The 23,980-nt window shown below is 36.5% G+C and overlaps 1 protein-coding gene across 3 annotated transcripts in view; it reads left to right on the forward strand.

Annotated features, from left to right (window-relative positions):
* Positions 1-13,050, forward strand: part of LOC115239780 (rho GTPase-activating protein gacJ-like) — a 149,476-nt gene extending 136,426 nt beyond the window's left edge. The window contains exons 3-7 of one of the 3 annotated variants that reach the window (XM_029814492.1): positions 3,105-3,582; positions 7,184-7,474; positions 7,708-7,858; positions 8,007-8,217; positions 8,335-13,050. In XM_029814492.1, the coding sequence (XP_029670352.1) occupies positions 3,105-3,582; positions 7,184-7,474; positions 7,708-7,858; positions 8,007-8,217; positions 8,335-10,578 (3,375 nt within the window). In that variant the 3' untranslated portion in view covers positions 10,579-13,050. Of the gene's footprint in view, positions 1-3,104; positions 3,583-5,035; positions 5,963-7,183; positions 7,475-7,707; positions 7,859-8,006; positions 8,218-8,334 lie in introns of those variants that run through there. The other 2 variants (XM_029814493.1, XM_029814494.1) reach the window with 2 other exon arrangements.
* The last annotated feature ends 10,930 nt before the right edge of the window (positions 13,051-23,980 follow it).

Raw genomic sequence — 23,980 nt, forward strand, 5'->3', positions numbered from 1 at the left:
CGAACAAAAACAATCGATCAGTGGAATCGTGCTCGGCAAGTCGATTAGTCGTGTCGTGAAATTCGAAATCTTCCGCGGGCACTCTCGGGAAATCGTCTGTAATAAATCGACTAAAAGTGGAGAAAATTCGCCTCGCGTCGGTTGGAATAATGATGTAACCGAGGTTACTTCTCCCCCAAACGCAAAATTTTCTACCTAATGGGAATATTCACAAAAGCTGGAGAAACGTAATAAAATTTTCAATCAAGAAAGAATAAGAATAAAAAGGAGAAGAAGGATAATATAGGGATATACGTTCATATTACTTTTAGAAATGTTTATTATTTTTATAAATGTTTAGAGGAAATTCGCAAAATATATATCTTAAAATGTAAAGAATTTTAACGAATTTCTTAGGAAAGCTTATTTCCCGTCAAGTTTGTTCATCTCACGCGATGTCTTCAATCGTAGTTTTTCGCGTGTCTTTCAAAGAGATAGAACGAGTCGGCGCGCAGGATAACGTAGCGATGGGATCAAGCGTGATTTAAACGGTACCGATTTTTTTTTCGACGAGGCACCGATAGGGAAGGTCAATCGTGGTCTCGAAGGTCACGACCTTCTCTTCCGTGAAATTAATCCCTGGCAATTTAGAATTTCTTCATAGCTGGAACCTGCTGTGAGTTATTCTAACATAATATTGCAAAGTACATTGCTTCTTGATAGACGTGTAATTTCATGATTACAAATTGCTTTTTTAAAATCACGACTATTTGCATTACGATTCCAAAATAACAATGTAATAATTAATAAGCAATTAAATAATTAATTTAGCCCACATAAAAATATTTGTAATTGATTCTATTAAATTAATATATACATATAAGAAAATATAAATCTCTTTTATGTTTTCAGTTATATTTTGTACAATAAATTGAATCCATTACATTATTTCGAGGGAATTATTATGCTTGATATTTTAGAATGAAATTCGCAAATTTATAATGCTATTATAATAGAATAGAAAAATAAAATCCAAGGCTATTTTTCTCGTCTATTTCTTAAATGAAAATTACACTTTGACAACTTTGAAGGGTGTTTAATGTTGCACGAGAAATTAACGCGAAGTGATGAAATGCGATGCGAGCGTGATTCAATTATTAGATCGGACAGCGATTATTCTAACGTCCGTCGATGGCTTTCGACGAGAGAGCCGCTTGTGAATCGATTGAAAATTACAGTTTGGGAATTGGATCGGGCCCATCGCTAGCCTCGGTTCGGAAGCCGAGGGGAAGAGACGAGAAACACACGTCGGGGAGAAGCACAGCGAGCGAATAAGTGGGGACGACGGAATGAAGCGCATGGTGGGATGTGGGCGAGGGTGCGCGGGGCAGGAGAGGGATGATGAGGGAAGGGCGGCATGAAACAAAGACAAGGGGAGCAAGAAAGGGGTTGAGGGGGAGAGAACGAAAGGGAGGTCGGCGATAGAGAGAGACGATAGAAGCCGACCGGTAGAAAGGTTGTAGTAGAAGGGAAACTACTATTGGAAGAACTCTCGGGGTAAGAGAGGGAGGAAGTATAGTGGCAGTGGAAAGGGGAAGGGGAGGGTGAATCCGCGGGGTTGGGGGAAAATACAACACGGACGAATACACACACCAGAGAGCTAAAAGATGAAAGTATAACCCGGGCAACAGTGGCTCCCAAGCCAAATAGAACATTATGTCGCGTATAAATAAAGCCGTTTCCCAACTTTGGCCCGATAGATATTGCAACGCCAATAAATTATCTTCCGCTAGCTACCGTATAAAATCGCCCTGGGCGTGTACGAGGTAAATCACGCTTCGTTCAACGCGGGAAAAAAAAATTGTTTTTGTTCCTATTAAAATTAAAAACTTCGACGAATTAGTATACATTTATATAATTATTATCGTTTCTATTAAAAGGATAAAAATGCCGATAAATAAATATATAATTATATTTATTTATCCGGATAATTATTATTATTTTACTTTTTCTCTCTCTCTTACACACACACACATATATACACAATATTAAAAATAGATATAAAAATGGATAGAGATAATTTTTCATAGAATTATTATTTTGTATCAGACAGAAAAATAAAAAATTATATAAGCAAATGTATTTATAATCAATAAAGCAAATTTATATATGCATAGCGCAGATCACATGAAGTCATTTGGATACATGTGATATGATATCGTTGAAGTTGCGTAAGTGTTTGAACTCTGCTCAAATGAGTGATAATAATTTATGCGTTTAATGCGAAAAGCAGACGCATACGGGGCAAGTAGTAAGTCAAACTTGGCGAAAATGACATCGCTCTGAAAGCACAGGCGAACAATTAAATTATCGTGGAGGCGGAGTAGATAACGATGCACTCGAGGGTGCAGCATAAACCACGGGTTATGTCACGTGGATTATGTGCATATATGTATAACATTTCATGTAGTTGGAGGAAATGAGAGACCGTTACACACTCTCGTCCTGACACAGTTGTATCTCCCCGTGAAAGCTCGCGGGAAAGTTCCTGGCATTCTCACGTAGAGTCGCTACCTCTCAATTGAAAGTCGGTAAACGCGGCGATGAAAGCCGCATTGTAGATAGGTAAACGTAGGTGTCCTGTCGGGAAAATTCTTGCCCAGATTCCTGCCGAAATCGCGAATTCGTACGAATTTTCGATCGCGCCAATTCACGATCTCTCGATCTTGATTTATTTCTTTCTTTATCGAGCAAAGACTGTTTTTTCTCTCGTAAAATAAAGTTCTATTAATTACACAATTAATACTAGCTGCCGCGTTTTTTACATTTTTTAATTTTTTAACATTTATGTTATATTGATTTTTATCAGGAATTACATCTCGCTTGATGGGATAAAAATTTTCGCGACAAGCCATATTAAAATTTTATAATAAAAATATACGAGCTTTGGAATATTCTCACATATTTGCCATTAGTTGTCATTAATAAAAATAAAGATCTATCTTGTATTTGAACGCGTATTTTCTACAGATGAGATAATATCGATAACAGATAAATAATCAATAATATATCTAAGCTTCTCTGATTAATATTGCTAATTTCAATTATTTTCCTTTTGCTTTCAGGATGAGGTGCTGACGATATCGGAAAAGGTGGTTGTTCGTGTACACGATCTCGTCACGTGGCTTTCGCCCACATTGGAATGGTCATGGGGTCGAGAGGTGTCCTATCCAACGACCCCGACGTCGTCTCCGGAGGCCAGCCCGCTGCGATACGAAATGCCGCAACCGCAGGTGCTAACGGACCCAGGGATCGACTTCTCGGACGTCGACAAACAGCAGAAGGAATACGAGAGCAACCTGAATTCTTCGAAGAGGTTGGATTGCTACCAGACGAAGGTGGTGGTGCTCTCGTATCCCAGGTACTGCCGTTACCGAGCGCTCCTACGTAGACTCGAGGGTGCCGAACCTTCCTGGTTATGTTCGTCCATCGCAGCCGCGTTAGGAGGCTTCACCGCGACCCCCGGCACCAGGGTACTCTTCTGCCGAGACACCTTCGACTATCCCGACCTCGAGACTCACGAACTACTATGTAATCATTTAGGTATGTACGATTGGCGATCATTTATTTTGAATTCAATTCACGATTCGACTAGCAAAGAAAATTCTATAAGAAAATTTGCTTCGATTTGTGTTATCTCTATTTTTATACAATTGTAGATAACACAAAATGTAAATATTGTGAAATAATCGTGTGATCGATAAATATTTTCCTCAAAACAAGTAAAATATTTATTATAAAATTTTAAAATATTAAAAATTATAAAATATTATAAAATTTTTTATTGCTTGTGTGTAATTTTCGAAAAAAAAATCCTTTCGAAAATTGAAATATTGATGTAAAATATTTATTCATGTTATAACTATTGAGAGACACTTGTATCTGCGTTTAATTTATTAAGATGCTTATAATACGTGACCCTTAAGTTTACTTAGATGACACTACGTATATGTTACGTGTGCATGTATTACTATATATAGCACGTTATCTATTAATATTATTAACCGATATTTACTTTTATTTATCTTTCGAAATGGCAACATGTAGCAATCACGAAAACACTGATATGCTTTTAGCATTAAGTTTTCATAATGCTTTCTCTCTCTCTCTCTCTCTCTCTCTCACCTCTCTCTTTTTCTTTCAGTTGAAGTTATTTATTAGAAATAACTGTATTAATTATTGTTTTATTTGCTGTAAAAATAAATTTTCTTGAAAACTCCTCGCAATCAATACAAGATTTTATTTTGTATTCTTTTCTTTTTCACGTGAGAGAGAAAGGGAAGAGTGTGTTATTTCTTTGCCGGTTATATTGTGATTTAGAGAGTATATTTCTTTTATATAATAACCTTTATTTGGAAAGATTTTTTTGGATATAATATCATTTTTTGTCGTAAAAAAAAATCAATAACTGAGCGTGAGAAAAGAAAAAGAAGATATAGAGTATTATTACGAAGTACTCTCTCTCTCTCTCTCTCTCTCTCTCTCTAAATGCATTAATACGGAGAACGAAATCGTAAAGCAAAAAAAATTTCAGACTATCAATTGATCAAATATTTCAAATCTCTTCAACTTCTCGTGTATACGCACGCAAAGTTTAATATAATAAAATAATATGAATAATATAATTATATTATATATATTTTAGTAGATAATATCAAATTGTATAACTGATATATATTTTCATTTAATATAATATAATCAAACATAAATATCTTTTTAATGATATCTTTCGAAGTTTCACATGCGAGAAACTCGTCCTAAATTCATCTTCTCTTAAATATATAATTATCAAGAAAAATTTAGGGAAATAGAAACCGCTCGAAAAGCGAGTAATATTATTTTCCATTCGTTACTCTCTATATTTTTTGGAAGAAACATAACAGCTAATACACACATACATACGGACACAAAGAAATGCCGATTTCAAACACACCGCGACCTTAAAGATAGACGAGCTATTGAAGGATCGGTCGGCGCTGGAAAAAAAAAAACTGACTTTGCGGTAAACTCGTTTCATTGGATCGCGCGCGACGCCGGGAACAATCCCGCAGGATGTAATAGACCAGATAAGGCCCAAGCGTCACGAACGGTATCGAATGGTTAAGCTAGATCCCATTGTCAGCGAATCTGTCGTCGACGTTCACATTCGTTGTTTTCCGGACGCATCGATCGCGCGTAAGCGAAACAAGCGAGGCGAGCGAGGCGACGCACGACACGCATGATCCTGCGCTCGTGACACGATACACGTGCACTTGCGTACGAACCGGCTAATCGAAAGAAATCCTCGTGTGGCGTATGTATTTCGACGCTCGGATCGAAAACACCGGCGACGTCGAAGAGTGTGCCTTTCGCGTGATATCGTTCGTCGCATCGCCAGTGTTCTTTTTTTTTTTTTTTTCTTATCGATCTAATTCATTGCCATCGGGACACTTTATTGTTGCCACGGTACCGTTTATCGCGATTCGACAAGCATAGCGTAATGAATATTGTGTTGTGTGCATATAAGTGTAAATTATATACTGCTGACAAGGATAACGCGAAGGAAGATCGCGTGATCTAATTGATTTGTGTTCTGTTGACTCAATGTATTGCGGACAATTTCGGAAATAGACTGATTATTGTAATCGCGAACTAAAGTTTATGTGAATTTATCGGTTTTCGACAGTGCAAATTATCCTAATCTACGAAAGAATTGTAACTCGTTTGTTTTGTCTATCTCGTTCGTCGTATTTTTACGAAGTCTACATACTGTTGTCCGCATAATTTACATTGTTTAAACTGTTCCTACTGCCCGTAAATTATTACGGTTGTTATACGATTCTTAAAAAGTGTGCAATTGTAAGTAACTGGAATTTTACGACTGACACAATGGCCATCGTAATGAGAATTCGGAATAATCAAGTAGTTTATCTGAATATACCCGGTAAGAGACAATAGAATATATCTTAAAAACATTTCCAAAATGAATATAAATCTCGTTTTTGTATCGATTTTGTTATCACGCATATATTGTCAATGTAATACACATGATTGAAACTCGTTTTTATATAATACGAAGTTAAAGTAGTAGTTGACTTGTTAAGTATATAAAATATACAAGTTATTGCCAACTGTTTTAAAGCATTTGTCAAGCATGTGTTGTCTTACATATTTTTTTATTTTCGCAGAGAATCGAATATTTTATTATTTTGTTAAAGATAATCGAATGCCGTAATAACTATGATGTAATATTATCCATTCTATTTTTTATTGTTTAATTTAAAAAATATTCGGTATATACCATGTTTTACGTAACATTTTGTCATTTTATTCTATATAAAATATATATCAACGTGTATCAAAATAAATCGAAACTACGATTGCAATTTCATAAATATTATTTATAAATAATTAATAATACGTATGCAATCAATGGACGAAAGAAGAGATTGCACTTCATGTGTGGATTTTATAATATAGTTATTCTCATATTTTGTTGTAAAGAACGTTATTAAATAGTTAAATTAATAAAGTTTCATATGAACCGATCGCGTATAATCGCATATAAATTGTGTTACTACGAACTTCCGAGGCATTTCGACGTTCTAGTTTGTTTATCAATAACATTGTTTCGCATCAAAATAGATAAATACTTTCTCGACCTTGTAACCATACACTACTATGAAATATTTGACCGAAATATTCATGCGTGTTCTTACCTGCTTTATTATTGTGCTTACGATTATTACCTTGAAACAATTATTTCCTATGAAATATGTTTATTTAATTTTAAAAACATTGCGTATCTACTATCTATAATATAAACAAAATTTTATATATAAATAGATATATGCTTCAATTTGAAAATCATTATTTCAGTCATCATTAAGTGACAATAAATGTGTAATTTGGCTTTCTTATCGATGATTTCGATATCGAAACAATTATTAGTGACACAAAGTATTTACGCGCAGCAATAAAATTGCTGTGTGACTTTAATTAGCGTTTTTTCTATCAAGCCTTATATACTAAAAAAAAAATTAATATATGTATATGTACGAACAAAAAATACAGCATTAGATATGCAAATCTCTGAGAGGGGCAAGGGAGGAAGAAAGTAGGTGAATCTTAACGATGCTTTAATATGTTTATCTGTGTTTTTCAGCACCAAAATTAAAGGGCAGACCACGGCGAAAACGTAAAAAGCGTAGCGTTTCGCCGGGCGAATCTTCGAACGAGAGCGAAGCCTCGGTGGCATCGACGTCGAGGAGCACACCGGCGAATACTAGCACTAGCCTAGTTATACCCACAGTTGGAAGGCCACCCTCTTCCGCGGTACGGCGGAGTGAGAGGAAAACCAGCGCAGAGGAGAAGAAGTTTATCACCGACGTGCAGAGTTTTATGAACTCTCGGGGTACGCCGGTCGGAAAGATGCCACTGCTGGGCTACAGGCAGAGTCAGTATCTTGTTATTTTTCCTCGGTATCCGATGACCGGTCTTGCCACCGGATGGTCAGATCGATTTTTTCAATGTTTCGAATTTCAATTCGCGTAATTCCGACAGTGATTCGACCGTCAGACTGCACAGAGCTAACATACAGCAGGGTTTTCTTCTCGCAAAATCGATATCACAATCACCCTGTGTTTACAGTTTTGGACAATGGTTTTAAATGTGTCTTTTTATCTCTAGTCGATCTGTTCCTGTTCTACACGAAGGTGCAAATGCTCGGTGGTTACGATTCCGTCAGCGCTGGCCGTCTTTGGAAAACTATCTACGACGACATTGGCGGCAATACGGGTTCTACGAGCGCGGCGACTATTACACGTAGACATTATGAAAGGTAAAATGTTTTAATAAATATCTATTAGATCCTTATTACATTTCTACAAATATTAATATTTCTATGATTAATATTTTTTTTCTTCCTATAACGTAGCAATTTTTGATGTTTATACCGTACTTGCATAATAACAAAGGATCTTTTGCAGATTGTTATTACCTTACGAAAGGTATCAGCGAGGTGAAGAGACAAAAGTAAGACTGAATCATGGACGACGTACTAAGAGTATGAGCGTGTTCGAGGATTCAGATATCAAGGAAGAGCCTAGTGATTCGTATCCATCAGAGACATCTCCGCCTATAGAAGCAATTTCCGCAACTACAATATCACCCCTGCAGCCAATAATATCAGCAGCAACGGTAAATTGCGTTTTAATTTAATTAACGCAAAGATACAGATATAACTGTTACATTTCCTATGTATCTTATATTATATATTGAGACAAATTATTTATACTGTATCTCTCGCACTTTCAGACTCTCCTCTCGAATGAGAAACCCAAAATAGAATCCGGCAAGACGTCTTCGTTGCGTAGCGTACGAGTAAAACCGGAACGTTTAAAATCCCTGAACACAATAATCGCCAATAGCGCGACACCTTCCAGCCAGCAAGCTAGCCAACTGCCAAGTCCACCGCCATCCTCCAACACGTCTATTTCGACTCCGAACTGCACACCCTCCACAACTCCAACGAACGGTACCAGTAATAATCAGAGCGTCTTGGAAAGACAGCTCAATAGTCCTTTGATATCCCAACAAGTTCCACCATCGTGTTCGCCACCGGGCTTGCCTGTGACCAGCGTAGCGACGAATGCATCGGCAGTCGTCTCTCTAACACCACCGCCGGAAAAGGATATGAAGGAGATTAAACTGGATCCCAAGCAAACTACTCTACTAGCGCAGGGAAAAGAGAATATACCGCTGTTCGGCGGCGAGAAATTTGCGGAAAAAACGATTGTACCGCCGAGATCGCCCGAGGTGATCGACCTCGAGAACGAGAGCGATACGAGTCGGGACAAGATAATCATTCCCAGCTTCAAAAAACGCAAACTCGAGATTCTCCGCGAAGGCGGTCTCGAGGTCACCGCCGTCGATCTGGATGCACGGCCGAGCGTGATCCAAAGCAGCGTCACTACACCGCTGCAACAGACGCCGCCGCCGCCGGCCATGAGGTCCATCGAGGAGAAACAACCGTCGATCTCACCGTATCCGATTCCGGCCACACCCAACTCCATTCCCAAATTAATATCCGTCACCGTGACGCCCGACATAGGACATATGTTGCCCTCATCGCAGGAGCATCAGAATCATCAGTCGCGAGTTCCGGTAGGCAAGCAACAACCGGCTCATCACAATAATAATAATAACAGCACGATGAACAACAATAATGTAATAAACAGTCGGGTGATAAACCTCGGTAATTCCAACAATGCTACGCTACTGCAGCTATATGCGAACGCGAACGTCGCACCATCGATCTCGACGACGATTCCGCTTGCACAGCAGGCAAATAATCGCTTCGTATCACCAAATGTTCCGAACGGCAGGTTGTTGCCGCCTAAGGTGACACAGTCGAAATCGATATTTATGCACAACGAGAGGACAGTTTACGGGAATCCTAAGGATATTCTTATCTCTCCGAAGCATCGCTCGTTGCATCCGCATCAACAATCGCAACAACGCTCGCAATATTCGCAAATGAGCAACGACAATGGACAAGGAGGTGTTCTCGATCTTACGCAGAAATCCAATGAGAAACTGACGTTCCCCAGGCCCAGTCTAGAAATAGTCAGAGTACCTGTAGTGCCGAGGCCTAATCCGTTAAATCTGGAAGTGCGGAATTTATCCGCGGCTAAGGACAAACCGACGTTAGACAGATCTTCCGCCGATTGCTCGAAACGAGTATCCTTTCCTCCCTATCAGAACGTAATTGACAGTCGAACCATCGCTTCTAATAACCTCGAGATTACTCTCGTAAATCCCAACAAGCAGAAAAACAATCATCATCCAAGTATACCGTCTCATGTCCAGATACCGAGTCCACCTAATAAAAGTAATGCAATAGGGGCAGTCAATAGCGCGCAGAGAAGGCAACAACAGCATCAGGTGAACGGAAAGTATGCGGCGAGAAACGAGCCGATTTCACCATATACGCCGAGAAAGCCGAGTCATCCCGTCATACCTAACGTACCCAACTTAAATCACCTAAATCACAGTGGAAATTCGTTTCCCAGAATGCAGGCAACGACGATGCAACAACAACAAATAAGTATTGACAGGAGGAAAGCGGCCGCAGAGGCCAGCAGGGATCATCAGCATCGTAGGATCAGCGAGAGCGAGAAGTCGTCTTTGGTAGCACAACAGCAGCAACAGCAAGAATCTAGGCAAAGCGAAGCCGGCCGACGACACAGTTTACCCAGCATACCATCGGGTTTTGTGCCGGCAGTATCGCAAAACAATTCTGCCGCATTCCCTTTACCACAACTATCGAACGCGCCCGGCAAATTCTTACCGATATTGGACCCTATGTACTACTCCGCGTTCTACAACGGCTTGTTCCCGCCACCGATTCCGCCCACGGCCGCTGCTGCCGCGACGTCGTTTCTACCACCGGAATTTAGCGCGTATTACAAAGAATTACTAGTTTCCTCGCAACCAAGACTGACGGGGATAACGGGGCAGCCGCCGTATCAGCAGCCGGCTGCTCCAACGTCTAAATAGAAAATGGGATCTCAACATGTAGGGTTTCCGGCATAGCGAAGGATGCTTGGATTACTAGAGAAACATGGATCCGTCGGACTTGTTTCGGCTCGTGTCGAAACGTATATAGCACGCACGAAGCGCGATTGTATGGATAAAAATGCGGCACATTGAGATTATCTACGTTCAGTTATGTTGTTTTTATTCGATTAATAATTGGTAATTATTCACAGCAATGTTATTCACAGTGTTCGTTTATGATAGAAGAATAGTTCCCCAATATCTCGTGCAAAGATAAAATAAAATATCGGCAAATTGGTTACGTAATTGATTATGAATATTTTTGTAATAGATTATGTATATTCAACAAATTGCAATAATGCGTTAGAATCTTATTTTGCCTATTTTATTGCTCGAAATTTTGGAGGATTATCGATATTAAGAAAAAATACACCCTGTGATAAAAATGCGACAAAAAAAGATTTAATATTCAAGAAGACATTCGAAGGAAAATTGTTATTTTTATATGTTTATTTTATATATGTAAATTGTATACGCGTGTTTTTCAGTTTCAATTATATTTCAAGGAAAGAAATCTGATTTAAAAGCTTGCATTTTCAGTGTCTCATGTTAGAGTTTCCAAATATTTTTTGTTATTAGGCTCTCCTCCTAAAAATTATCTTTTTCTTTTTTTAAAGCGTACAAATAAATGCATATGTATTGTTATCGTTGATTTTCAGCTCATTCAGTTTTTATTTTTGGTTTTCGTTTCGTAAGGCACATTATGATTTATTTGGAATGTACTATGTGATAAAGATTCAAAACACAAAGAAGAAAAGGGTAAATATTTGTGACCGGCGGATCATCGGAACGAATAATTGTTTACTGTGTAATGGTAAATCTTATATAGTAACGCTCGCGAAAACCCTATGTAATGTATAAGTTAGGCAATTTTCATTCTAATAAAAAAGCACTCGTACAAACATACATGCAAACACACACAATCGCATACACCGATCTGTAGTCACTCCTAATGATATAAGCGCACGCATGCAATGTTATAGCAGCGACATGTATATAGTGTATATAATCACGTAAATCATTAAGCTAGATAAATCCTGCATTATCTTTCAATATTACGTAAGAAGGTTAAGTTTAGTAAATGTACAGGCTGTCTTACTCGTGTGGCCAACGATTGTCGTATCGCTGTTTCTTTCGAGGAACGAAAACGATATTTTGCAGAATATTTCCGATGGTCTCTTTTTTTTTTCATTCGGAAGAAACATGTGAAGATCTTTTATTTTCTAACACCGTGTGTTGGTGTGCGGAAGAGCACGTAGTACCTTTTCATTCTATTTCATTTTATTTCGATAGAAACTAAAGAAAATTAAAGCAATTGACTGATTGTTACGCGGCCGCTGCCGAACGTGTGATCGGACATCGCGGGCCACCACAAAAAAAATACTTTGAAAACAGATTTAAAAAAAATTACCAACGGTATATCCATGTTAAATGTAGACATATTGATAGAATATGTTCGTTTTAGGATACTCTGATCAAAAGAAATAAATATGAGAAAATAATGTTAAAATATTCGTAACCCTAAGATGTACAAGAGGAAGAAAGGTCCATTCTGGGTCGTTCTCTGGCGAAAAAGAAAATCAGATTTCTATATTGATGTCTTTCAAGAATATGAGTTGTTCACGTTTTTCGGATGGTTCTTTCGTGATAAGAAAGTAGGCGTTCCGGCGCCGAGTGCGAGACCGCGGCTGATTAATAACAGCCCCTTCCAGTGGTATTCAACGAGTCGAGAAACACACAGAATTATCGATTGCAGAGCGCAAGAATCGGGCACAAGATGAAGCGAAACTGCTACCACTGTTGTTATTTTTGTAAGACCGCGGGTAACTTCCGGCGAACCGGGCGCGTCGCGACTCTTCACCGTCGCGTCGCGTCACTTTTCGAAATGGTGCTATGCGACGAAAAATTCTATTGTAAGTCTTTTCGAAAATTTTAACGGGCGTTGTTGGGTACCAGTGGATCTCTGGCGCGATTGCCCGAAAGAACTACGATTTTAAGATATAATAGATCTTCACGTCCAAGTCTGATAATCGTATACAAAAAAAGAAGCTAAAAGAACTCCACGGGTTCTATCGTATGTGTAAAAAAAAGAGAAAAATCGAATATATATATACGAGTTATATACGTATATATACGAGTTCGTTATGATTGCGACTCGGTGTAATATCGCGGGGTTTGTACGAGGAAGCAAACGTTGGCGAAAAGGATAGCAAAACGGATATTGTCGAATATCCGCAAGGAAAAGGGCTTGTACGAGAATACGTGCCATAAAAAACTGATTAGATAGCGATTACGAACAATGGCGACGGTCATTTGTATATGCTTTTGACGAGCCCTTTAACAGTTAGAGAAACTAAGAAGGTAGACGCGAATCGAAAAAATAAAGAATAATATTAATAATAATAATAATGTGCAAAATTTCATGTGGAAGATTTTATATAATTTTTTTGTTTATATTCTGTTGCCGCGATTATTCTGTAAATCTCGAGTCCTTTTGTAGCGTGTGTGCGAGTGTACGGGATGAACATGTCGATGAATGATGAATGAATGAATCGTGAAAGAATCTTAGAGAATGATTCAAAGAAAGTCTATTTGTTTTCGTTTCTGCGAGTTTTCTTTTCAATTTGTATACTTAGTAGAACGATTTTAGTATAACCCTCGCGCGTTTTCCCACTTTAATAATAATTATTATTATTATGATATAAATATTTTTTATTATATGGGCATTTCAGTTCCTAAGTTGGAAATAAAATATCTACTACAAACGGACTTTTTTTAATTGTATGAACACAAATACCAAGAAAGAGAGAGAGAGAGAGAGAGAGAGAGAGAGTGATATATCATGCACTTGCAATTACATTTTTTCTTTTCAGGATTTTTTCGAAGTACTAAAAAACATATTTATATATTTTTATCCCAAAAATATTTAATGCTTTCTATATACGGTAGGTATATCTTTTTCATAATTTAATAATTTTGAAAAATAATTAAATTTTTCTCATTCTAGTTACCAGACTTGTTAATATCCTACATTGAAAAATAGAATAATAATTTGGATAATCTTATAATGAATAAGAATAGTCTTTTTCTATGGTTGCCGATTAATTTTAATTATATACGACACATTGGCAATTTATATTTACATGTTACTATTGCTTCAGAGCTATAGAAGCTAATTGTTAGCTATATATAAAGATAAAATATTGAGATTTCAGTGTCGTATAAAGTAGAAATTGCAAAAAGAATTGGTAAGAATTCGACTAGAAATTAAGATGTCTGCATGATGCTTCATACTTATGAGAGAGAATACGCGCTTTATGTGGAGCCGCGCGACTCGCCCTAAATACAGAAACCGCTTCCATTAGCCCGACCGTCGACGTCGGTATCGGCGCGTAGTGCTCTGAACTCAACAAAACGACCGAAAAACGAAGAAAAAGAACGGCACGGAGTATCACGGCGTGGAATGCACGGGCACATATGCGAAATTTAAAATCTCTTTACGGCAGCTATAAACTGATAACCTGTTTAACCAGTCTTGTGGACTGGCGGACATTGGACGTTTTACCTTCGCAAAATCATTCCTATTCCGTTTTTTCCACCGTTTCCTCTTTCTCGCATTTTTTATTTTTTCCACTCACAAGACTGGCAGACCTCTTTGTTTTACATATCGGTGCGTAGTATTCTGTAGTTGCACGTCCGCATGATTTTGTTGGCAAATATAAAATTAGAAAATAGCGGATACATATGAGAACAAATTACTTTTGGCAACTGTGAAACACGCTCGTTTTAAAGACATAAATCATATATTTCATCATAAAGACATATTTCGTTTTATATTCTGTCACACAGCTCGAATAGTTTTAATTTTAATTGTCAGCAAAGTTATGCAAAAAGTAATATTATTTGGAGTCCTCTCCATTTTACGACCGTTATGAGATAAAGACTTACCCTCTCAGTCCCGTTACCTCTATATCTCGACGAAAGAGCATCGTGCTTGCATCTACACACATTGTTGTGTTCCGTCCGGCGAGTTGATGGCTTATAACTAAGAGAGAAAGAGCTTCTAGCCATCTTTTTTTCTCCATGTTATAGTAGAGAGATGTTTTATTTGTCGGCAGCTAGGTCTCACTCGGTATTCGTGCTCTATACGAAATAATACACAATTAAAAATATATGATTATAAATTTGAGGCACTTTAATTTAATTTTAATATCTATATCTATGGTACTTATAATAGTAATAAATTTATATACAAAAATGATTAATGTACATATATACTCGTATGTGATATAATATATGATTTTTTTTTTATTTGGGCGCATAATAAATTTAGATCAATTAATGTTTATACATAATATGTATCAACAGCACGATTGACTGAGGGTAAACCGACATCCCATCGCTTGTAAAATAGAATTTAAATTTCCTTGTGACTTTGCTTGTTACAATAGCTAAAGTGTACACGAATGTTAGAGTATATATGTGTTGGTCCTGCACGCACGCACGACGAGCGATGATTAAGGTAGTGGGGCAAAATTGTGTTTACCTCTCGATCCCCCCGGTGACAATCGACAAACACACGGTCGTTGTGTAGTATTGTCGCGCATCGCCGCATGCCAAACCGCCCCTATGTACACTGCGGGATCGCAGTTTAGACCCGCATTCGCCCACGAGGATCCGCTGGAGCAGTCGCGTGTCTCTATCGCGGTTAAGGCGAGAGCGTGTCATCGTCGAGGTGACGGCGAATCTTCTGGCGCATTTTCCCGCGCGATTTCTTCGTCGATACAAACCGAGCTTGCCTCGTATAGCGAGCTTGTTGGGTAGCAGCCGAGATCGTGGATAATCTGGAAAAATTATTTATATTAATTGCGTTCTCTTACTTTATCACATGCGCGATCGATCGACTACTATTAATCCGATGCAACATTGCGAGTCCATTAAATTATACGATATACATTTTTTATTGTGCTTAGGAAAAATTAACGACGGGTGAAAATGATATGAAGTATGCAGATGGGGCCATCTTGCGGATTTTTAAAAATTTAAAAATTTTTTAAATTTTAACTGCACTGCTGACACGATATATATTGTATTTATGACAATTGCCTTTACTTTTCTCGATATTTCTGATACTACACATTTATTTGCCAACATATTTATATTCTCAGTAACTTAATTTCTCTCTAATTTTATTAATATGTTTGATACAATGCTTGAAATTATAATCAATAACTTATTTAATATTCATTTTAATGATGCGCTCTCTCTCTCTCTCTCTCTCTCTCTCTCTCTCTCTCTCTCTCTCTCTCTCTCTCTCTCTCTCTCTCTCTCTCTCTCTATGGTTCCGGAGGTTAATTTGACAAAATTATCATACACGTTCGCGCTATCAACACGATACATATATTATATTTACGCATAATGCAATTCACCTGATATTTTTCTCGGCACTTCCAATATTGCAAGTTTATTTGCAGGCGAGATTTGTGGGATGATAGCTAGACAAAGCGACGCACCATTCTTATTTTCCTAATATAATATAATTATATAGTTATAATTCTACCGATTACGACATTAATCGATCTATTAAATCTGCACTACAAGCATGCCGACGTCACAAATAACCGCGCGCGATTACACTACGATAAGCAAGCGAGAAGAGGATCACTATCTCAATACTCAATTTCCGTTACGTTCGCGCGAAATCAAACAAGTATGACTGTTATGACGTGAACATAGACTTATATAGATAGACAGCGCCTTCGCATTGAAGGTAGGAAGACCATTAAATAAAAAAGGAGTAGATAGGCAGATGCATTTCTTGTCCAACTCTTTTTTTTATTGGAGCAAGAAAGCATCTGACTTTCTCTTACTAATGTTGGCTTCTTGTTTCCAATAAGAGTGCGCGCATCCTATCTACTAATAAAGCTATAATCGCGACATACATTATTTAAGCGCTAATTTATGTTAAATATGACATAACATGTATATCGAATACGAAATGCAAATATTACATATATAATTATTTTTATTACTAATTATTATATTAACATATATGTATTTCGTATGTAATCTCTTGGAAAAAATGAGTTAATAAAAATTTCTGTCTCAATTTTGTATGGAATATCTCTATATGTATATTAATCTGCACGTTTGACGGAAGAAAATAAAGTCCTTCATTTTTCGCAAATACAATACAAACAACCGTCCATTTGAGAATTTAGAATAACGTATTTGAAATACACTGCATTACCGCATATTTACGTATGCAAGAAATAATGATTAAGATTAAGATTAATATTCAGATGAAAATTATCACGACAATTCACGGCAATTCTCGCACAGAACATGGAATTTTACCGTTTATCATATTTGTGTATTAATAACTTACTTTTGATCGTTTCGATTCGATAAATATCTGACAAGTGAGAAGCGTAAATAAATATACGTATTGCTTTGCTCCTTTCTTTACGGATTTTCGTCGCATCTCTAAATGATTAGCAGCTGTATTCGCGCCACCGTGTATTGTAAACAAAGTGGCCAGGCTCGCTTCCAAGAATTGCCTCCCCTCCTTCCTCGTACGCACGGCGTCTGTCAAATAGTTTCTCGTTTGTACCATATAATCTCGACTATTGCGCGAATTAATACTTATTTTTCATGATTACCTCGTGTTATACGAACATATTATTCACTGAACTACATATATCGAGATAAATCAACTTTTAATAAGTTAATGTAACGGTATTAGTTAACAACCATTGATAAAAATTATTAAGATATTCGCGCATTTTATGCTTGATATACATAATATTCGCATTTATATTCGCGCGATATTTATATGCATTAATGTCACGTTTTACAGAAACGCATTCGAATGATTCATATGCTACAGTTGGCACGATTGAGTGACAGCTATATTTATTTGTACAGTTGAAACTACTGCATTCTAACGGAATTGAAAGTGAAGTGTGCTTTCGTTTTAAATTTAATGGCATGCGATCGTTTGTGGCGTCGGGACGCTTGTGATACAAATTTAATTGATCGAATACAAGCGAGCATCGTGAGTATCTAGGGTTGCCATACGTCCTCTTTTCCCCGGACACCGTCCTCTTTTTTAGGGCATCCGGGGACGTCCGGGGGGATTAATCATTGCATAAACATTCCAATACAATTTCTTATTTACCATTAATAAATTCAGATATCTATATTTTATTATTATTACACAAATATACGTATATAATGGGGTTTTCCGTTCTTTCTAGAAAGATAATTTTCTAGAAAGATAGAAACATAGCCACACGCGCAATATCCTACAAATTCTTTCTTATCTCTTCTCTGAAAATTTCAATTCTCGGAATCGGCGTCGGGTATCGTGTTTGTTTTTTATTTCGACTCGCTCTCTGTCTCTGTCAGTCACGTCGCGCTCTGTCAGTTACATCGCGCGCTCTCTCAGTCTCTTTCTGTCTCCTCTTCGGCGATTGTACGAAGCGTCGTCGAGGATGTTCGCGTGTTTCTTCCTGAAATCGAGTCGAACGAGCAAAGTAGTGTCGCGAATATCGCATTTAACGACAAGCGGGATACACGTACATTGATTATAGTACATGATCGTGATCGACAGCTTCGTCAATACATCCGTAACCGTTGCTCGTCGTGCCATTTGCAATCTCAAACGCCATTTATCGGACTCGTCAATTTACCGAAATCCAGTGTATTCATCGACTGATTTATTTATTTATTAAATGTGGGCGATTTTTAAAAATTTTGAAATACGTCTAAGCAAGTGATTAGAGAGTTATTCAGCATTTCGTAAATACTATGAAATAATAATAGTGATTAGCCTCTTATTAAGCATCGGAAGAGAAGTTACGTCCCGCGATAAAAGCAGCGACAATGAAATCGCTTGAATTGAAATTTTCGGTCGTTCAAATACTCGCCGCGAATGTTTTTGGTTGATTTTATAGCGATTTACTGGGCAGAAGTGCGTCGCACTGCCACAAATGTGCCGCGACAAGTTTAAACGGATAGTATATCGTTTGACGTTAATTCTTAATTCGTCGTGGATTCGTGACTCCCTTCAATTCAAATCGTCGTGATGCCGAAGGATCGCGAGCATCGGGCCAAGTTACGGTTAAGTAGCGATTATCGCTTTCCGCATTATTTATTTAAAATACATCGCGAGTGCAATAAGTGCAAGAAGTGCCGCAAATATCAAGGGTCGAGTGTCTGTATTGTTAATAAAGTATTTGTCCGAAAGAACGACGATGTCGGGAGTGAGAAGGCAATGCCGATCCGTTGTCGTTGCTGGTGAGTAAATTTATTTATCATATTCATGCAACGAATTGTTTGCTTAATTTGTTCACAATGTAATTCAATATATCGTTGCTTGCTATAATAATTACACTTTGGCATTTCTCTCGTATATTCTCAATGAATGAAAAATAATAGAAAATAAGAATTATGGGATTATCTAAATAAAATATTATTTATTTTAGTTTTCTCTCTCTCTCTCCCTCTACCAACTGCTCGATTATTTGAAATTGATATTTTACATTTTTGATAAATAATTGCTTACAGAACGCTTTACAGAGGAATGCAACAATGCCTGTGCGTCGATTCGGTGAGTGAATTTATATTTTATATTTGTGCGATTGTGTGTGTGATTATTGATTATATTTCATTCGCAATTCTTTTTATATTGCAACAATATTTTGGTAATAAAGTTAATAATTATTAAAAAATTGTTTTTAAAATAATAAATATTTTTTAAATGATAAGTTAAGAAAGATCATAAATAGTCATAAAAATAAATTATGCATAGTTATTAAACATTTGAATTCGATTGGAAGTTGAGATATATATTGGTCTTTTTGTTCGTCTATTATATAGTCTATTGTAAAGTAGGCGGTTATTTGCAACTTTTAGATGCATGCAGATTTAATTTATCGAATACGAACATATACGTAATTATGAGTGTTGAAGAAACAAACAGTTTATCGTTGCAATTAAAGTTGTAATCATTAGTCATATTACGGGATGATATTACAATCATAAGAATCTCATCACATCTAAGTTATGATTTTTAAATAAAAATAAATATCGTCTATTTATACACAAGTAAGGATGTAATATCCGAAATGGTAATAAAATCGGTGATGAATATGTACGACAATTGCGTCAAGTAAACTCTGCTAGATCGTAGCTCAAAACATTTCGTATATTTTCGTATAAATATTTTAATAAATTAATATAAAACATTAAATACTTATATAAAGATTCCCCCCTCTCTGATTTCTTGAAAATTTATATATTTTATGTAAGTATTTCGGTAAAAAACCTGCTTGAAAAAAAAACAATCATTTTGGCGTTCCTTTTTTTAATTTATAAATTAAAAATTTTTTTGAATTTATAAATTTAAACATTTTTTATATTTGCCGGAATATACGATTCAACTATCTATGTTCTGATGTCTTCATAATCAATGACAAAAAAAAAAGTTGGATTGATTAGAGTTGGCTATATATATGTATGGTATAAAATTAATGCAATAACAAAAATATATTAAAAATAGTATCGATAGGTATTGTCAGGTGATTACAAAAGAAAATTAAGAATAAAAATTAACAATAAAATACAATATATGAAATCTAAAAGCGTGACAATATAACAATAATAATATATTATTCAAAACAAAAAAGCCTATTACAATAAATTTAGTAGTAATTTTTCACAGAAAGCCGTTTCAATTATTGATAAATTATTCATCGATACTTGTCATAAAATATCATTAGCCATCTCTAGTTATTTATTTTAGTTTTCTCTCTCTCTCTCCCTCTACCAACTGCTCGATTATTTGAAATTGATATTTTACATTTTTGATAAATAATTGCTTACAGAACGCTTTACAGAGGAATGCAACAATGCCTGTGCGTCGATTCGGTGAGTGAATTTATATTTTATATTTGTGCGATTGTGTGTGTGATTATTGATTATATTTCATTCGCAATTCTTTTTATATTGCAACAATATTTTGGTAATAAAGTTAATAATTATTAAAAAATTGTTTTTAAAATAATAAATATTTTTTAAATGATAAGTTAAGAAAGATCATAAATAGTCATAAAAATAAATTATGCATAGTTATTAAACATTTGAATTCGATTGGAAGTTGAGATATATATTGGTCTTTTTGTTCGTCTATTATATAGTCTATTGTAAAGTAGGCGGTTATTTGCAACTTTTAGATGCATGCAGATTTAATTTATCGAATACGAACATATACGTAATTATGAGTGTTGAAGAAACAAACAGTTTATCGTTGCAATTAAAGTTGTAATCATTAGTCATATTACGGGATGATATTACAATCATAAGAATCTCATCACATCTAAGTTATGATTTTTAAATAAAAATAAATATCGTCTATTTATACACAAGTAAGGATGTAATATCCGAAATGGTAATAAAATCGGTGATGAATATGTACGACAATTGCGTCAAGTAAACTCTGCTAGATCGTAGCTCAAAACATTTCGTATATTTTCGTATAAATATTTTAATAAATTAATATAAAACAATAAATACTTATATAAAGATTCCCCCCTCTCTAATTTCTTGAAAATTTATATATTTTATGTAAGTATTTCGGTAAGAAACCTGCTTGAAAAAAAAAACAATCATTTTGGCGTTCCTTTTTTTAATTTATAAATTAAAAATTTTTTTGAATTTATAAATTTAAACATTTTTTATATTTGCCGGAATATACGATTCAACTATCTATGTTCTGATGTCTTCATAATCAATGACAAAAAAAAAAGTTGGATTGATTAGAGTTGGCTATATATATGTATGGTATAAAATTAATGCAATAACAAAAATATATTAAAAATAGTATCGATAGGTATTGTCAGGTGATTACAAAAGAAAATTAAGAATAAAAATTAACAATAAAATACAATATATGAAATCTAAAAGCGTGACAATATAACAATAATAATATATTATTCAAAACAAAAAAGCCTATTACAATAAATTTAGTAGTAATTTTTCACAGAAAGCCGTTTCAATTATTGATAAATTATTCATCGATACTTGTCATAAAATATCATTAGCCATCTCTAGTTTGCGTACGATAGAATTGCCGTAAGTGAGAGGGTATCGATCGAGAGCGACAGCGGAAGGTCACGTGGACAGAGATGCAGGTTTCTTAACCGCGCCAAGTGACGCCACATCTTCGCATTTCGTGCGAAATTGGTGACTACGCGAGAAGCCAAAGCCGTCTCTTCCTCTCGGTTCTCATGAGCACTTCACCCGCCAGACAATAGTTTACCGTATCGACCTATTCCCCACTCCTCCTCCTCCACCGCCACGACCCTGCCGTGCTTGTTCACATCTACCTCCTCGTGCCACTCCGCTCAGCCAACCACGAACTTGCTTCTTCTGGTCTTCCCTTCGTGCCTTCCCACGAATTCAACTTGCTTCTGTGTATCCTGAACTCCGAGGCTTCCGAGTTCAGTTAGGAAAGGTCGCGAGCTGATCTCGAGAAACTCTTTTCTCGTCAATCTCATCCGAGACGATCGCGATGTCCAATGCATTTAACGATGCAAAGTGTATAAATAGATATATCAATAATGTCAATTTTATTTTTATATAATCTGCAATTCTAGCTAAGATTTGATACTGGTTGGAGGAAAGAAATAAACTTTACAATCTATACTGTTCTCAAGTAATAACTGTAGCGAATTTAATTAAAGTACAGATAACATTTATTATATTTATCGTTATTACAATTCCATCATAGTTCTTATAATTCTTTTATGCTATTATTACAATTTTATGTAACATCTGTTTCTCGAGCATATCAAACAATGTTGTTCCGTCTCGAGAGTCGCTCGCACATTTTGCCAGCGCGCGGTTGGTAGTTTCCGAAGGTCGAGATTTGTTCCAAAGTTTGTATGAATGAAACTTATCCTAATATCTCTGAACGGCATGCGGCTTTCTTCGGCTATTCCGCTGGATAGGGTAGCGACCACGAGAGGCGGCTACAGGCGCAGCGTGTTGGCGAGAGAGGAGCACGTGCGAGAAAGAGAGAGAGAGAGAGAAAGAAAGAGCGGCCGGCGCTGTCCGCGACGCGCGGGATCGCTCGCTCGAGCAGGGTCACTGGAACATGCTTGTGTGTACGAACTGTCTGCAACTGTCATTTACCTCGCAGCACACCACGTGTGTGTGTGCCGGGGAGATATTCCTGCCCGTTTCATCTCCGTGTGCGAAAAAATGCGGCGAACGAGGACGGATGATGAACCGGGAAACTTTTCGCCGCAGAGGTTTTCGCGCGAAGATATTTATCGGCGACGTGGAACCACGTGAACGCGGAGAGAGCCGGCGTGATCTCTCGATTCGAAATCACGTCAAACTTTGTCCTCTCGACCCGACGTCGAGGAGATTGGCTACTTGATACATGTGTATGTGTGTGTGTGTGTGTGTGTGTGTCAAATTCATATCATATTAAAATAATCGTGTGCGCGAACCGATTCTAAGTAAAGCTGGAGTTAAATTGCGAATTGTCGCATACCGATTAAGTTTGCAATAAAGTTATAATATTAGGAGATAATTCGCAACGAAGGAAAGTATCGCATTAGGAATAGTATGATCATCGTGTAACTGTAATCCGAACTTCCGTATTTTTTTTCCACAAAAGTGAATAAAGTTTGAATTCGGAAATCGCGGATCGATAATGTTTATTGGGAAAAGTAGGTTTAAATCTAGTTAACTCGGCTAAGGACTTAGTCTTTTGCGGCAAACTGTCAGTTATATATATAACGAAAAAGAGAAAAAACTGCATTAATTTATTTAGGGAGCCATACTAATCGTTTTCATTATTTTTTAATGTTATTTACTTAAAAGTAAAGATCATTTTGTATATTTTTCTGATAAATAACTGATAAATTATAAAAGATATTAAGTTGTTGCAAACTCTAATGAGGAAAATTCTTTCCTCCAAATTTTCCAAGCAGGTAGATCGGTATATAATCTTCTGTAGCACCGTGTTTCTATGCTGACAACTCGCGGAAAGAGCGAGACACAACATAATGGTGCAGCAGTAGTTGCCTCGACGCAAACTCACACACACGTTTAGAAAAGAGGACGCATTTCCTCTCGTATATGGCAGTTTCTGCATATTTTTCGATCATTTTACTCGAACTACCATGCGGACTAAATTTTTCAGTAGGATCTGCAACATTGAATTTTCGCAATATTACATGAAAATACCGAGTATGTCGTCATTTGAATCCGACTTTTTTTTTTGTAACGATATATATTTATTTATTTAAATATAAAATAAAAAGCC

Source organism: Formica exsecta, unplaced genomic scaffold (genome assembly GCF_003651465.1).
Source record: "Formica exsecta isolate Colony F162 unplaced genomic scaffold, ASM365146v1 scaffold394, whole genome shotgun sequence".
Lineage (NCBI taxonomy): Eukaryota > Metazoa > Arthropoda > Insecta > Hymenoptera > Formicidae > Formica > Formica exsecta.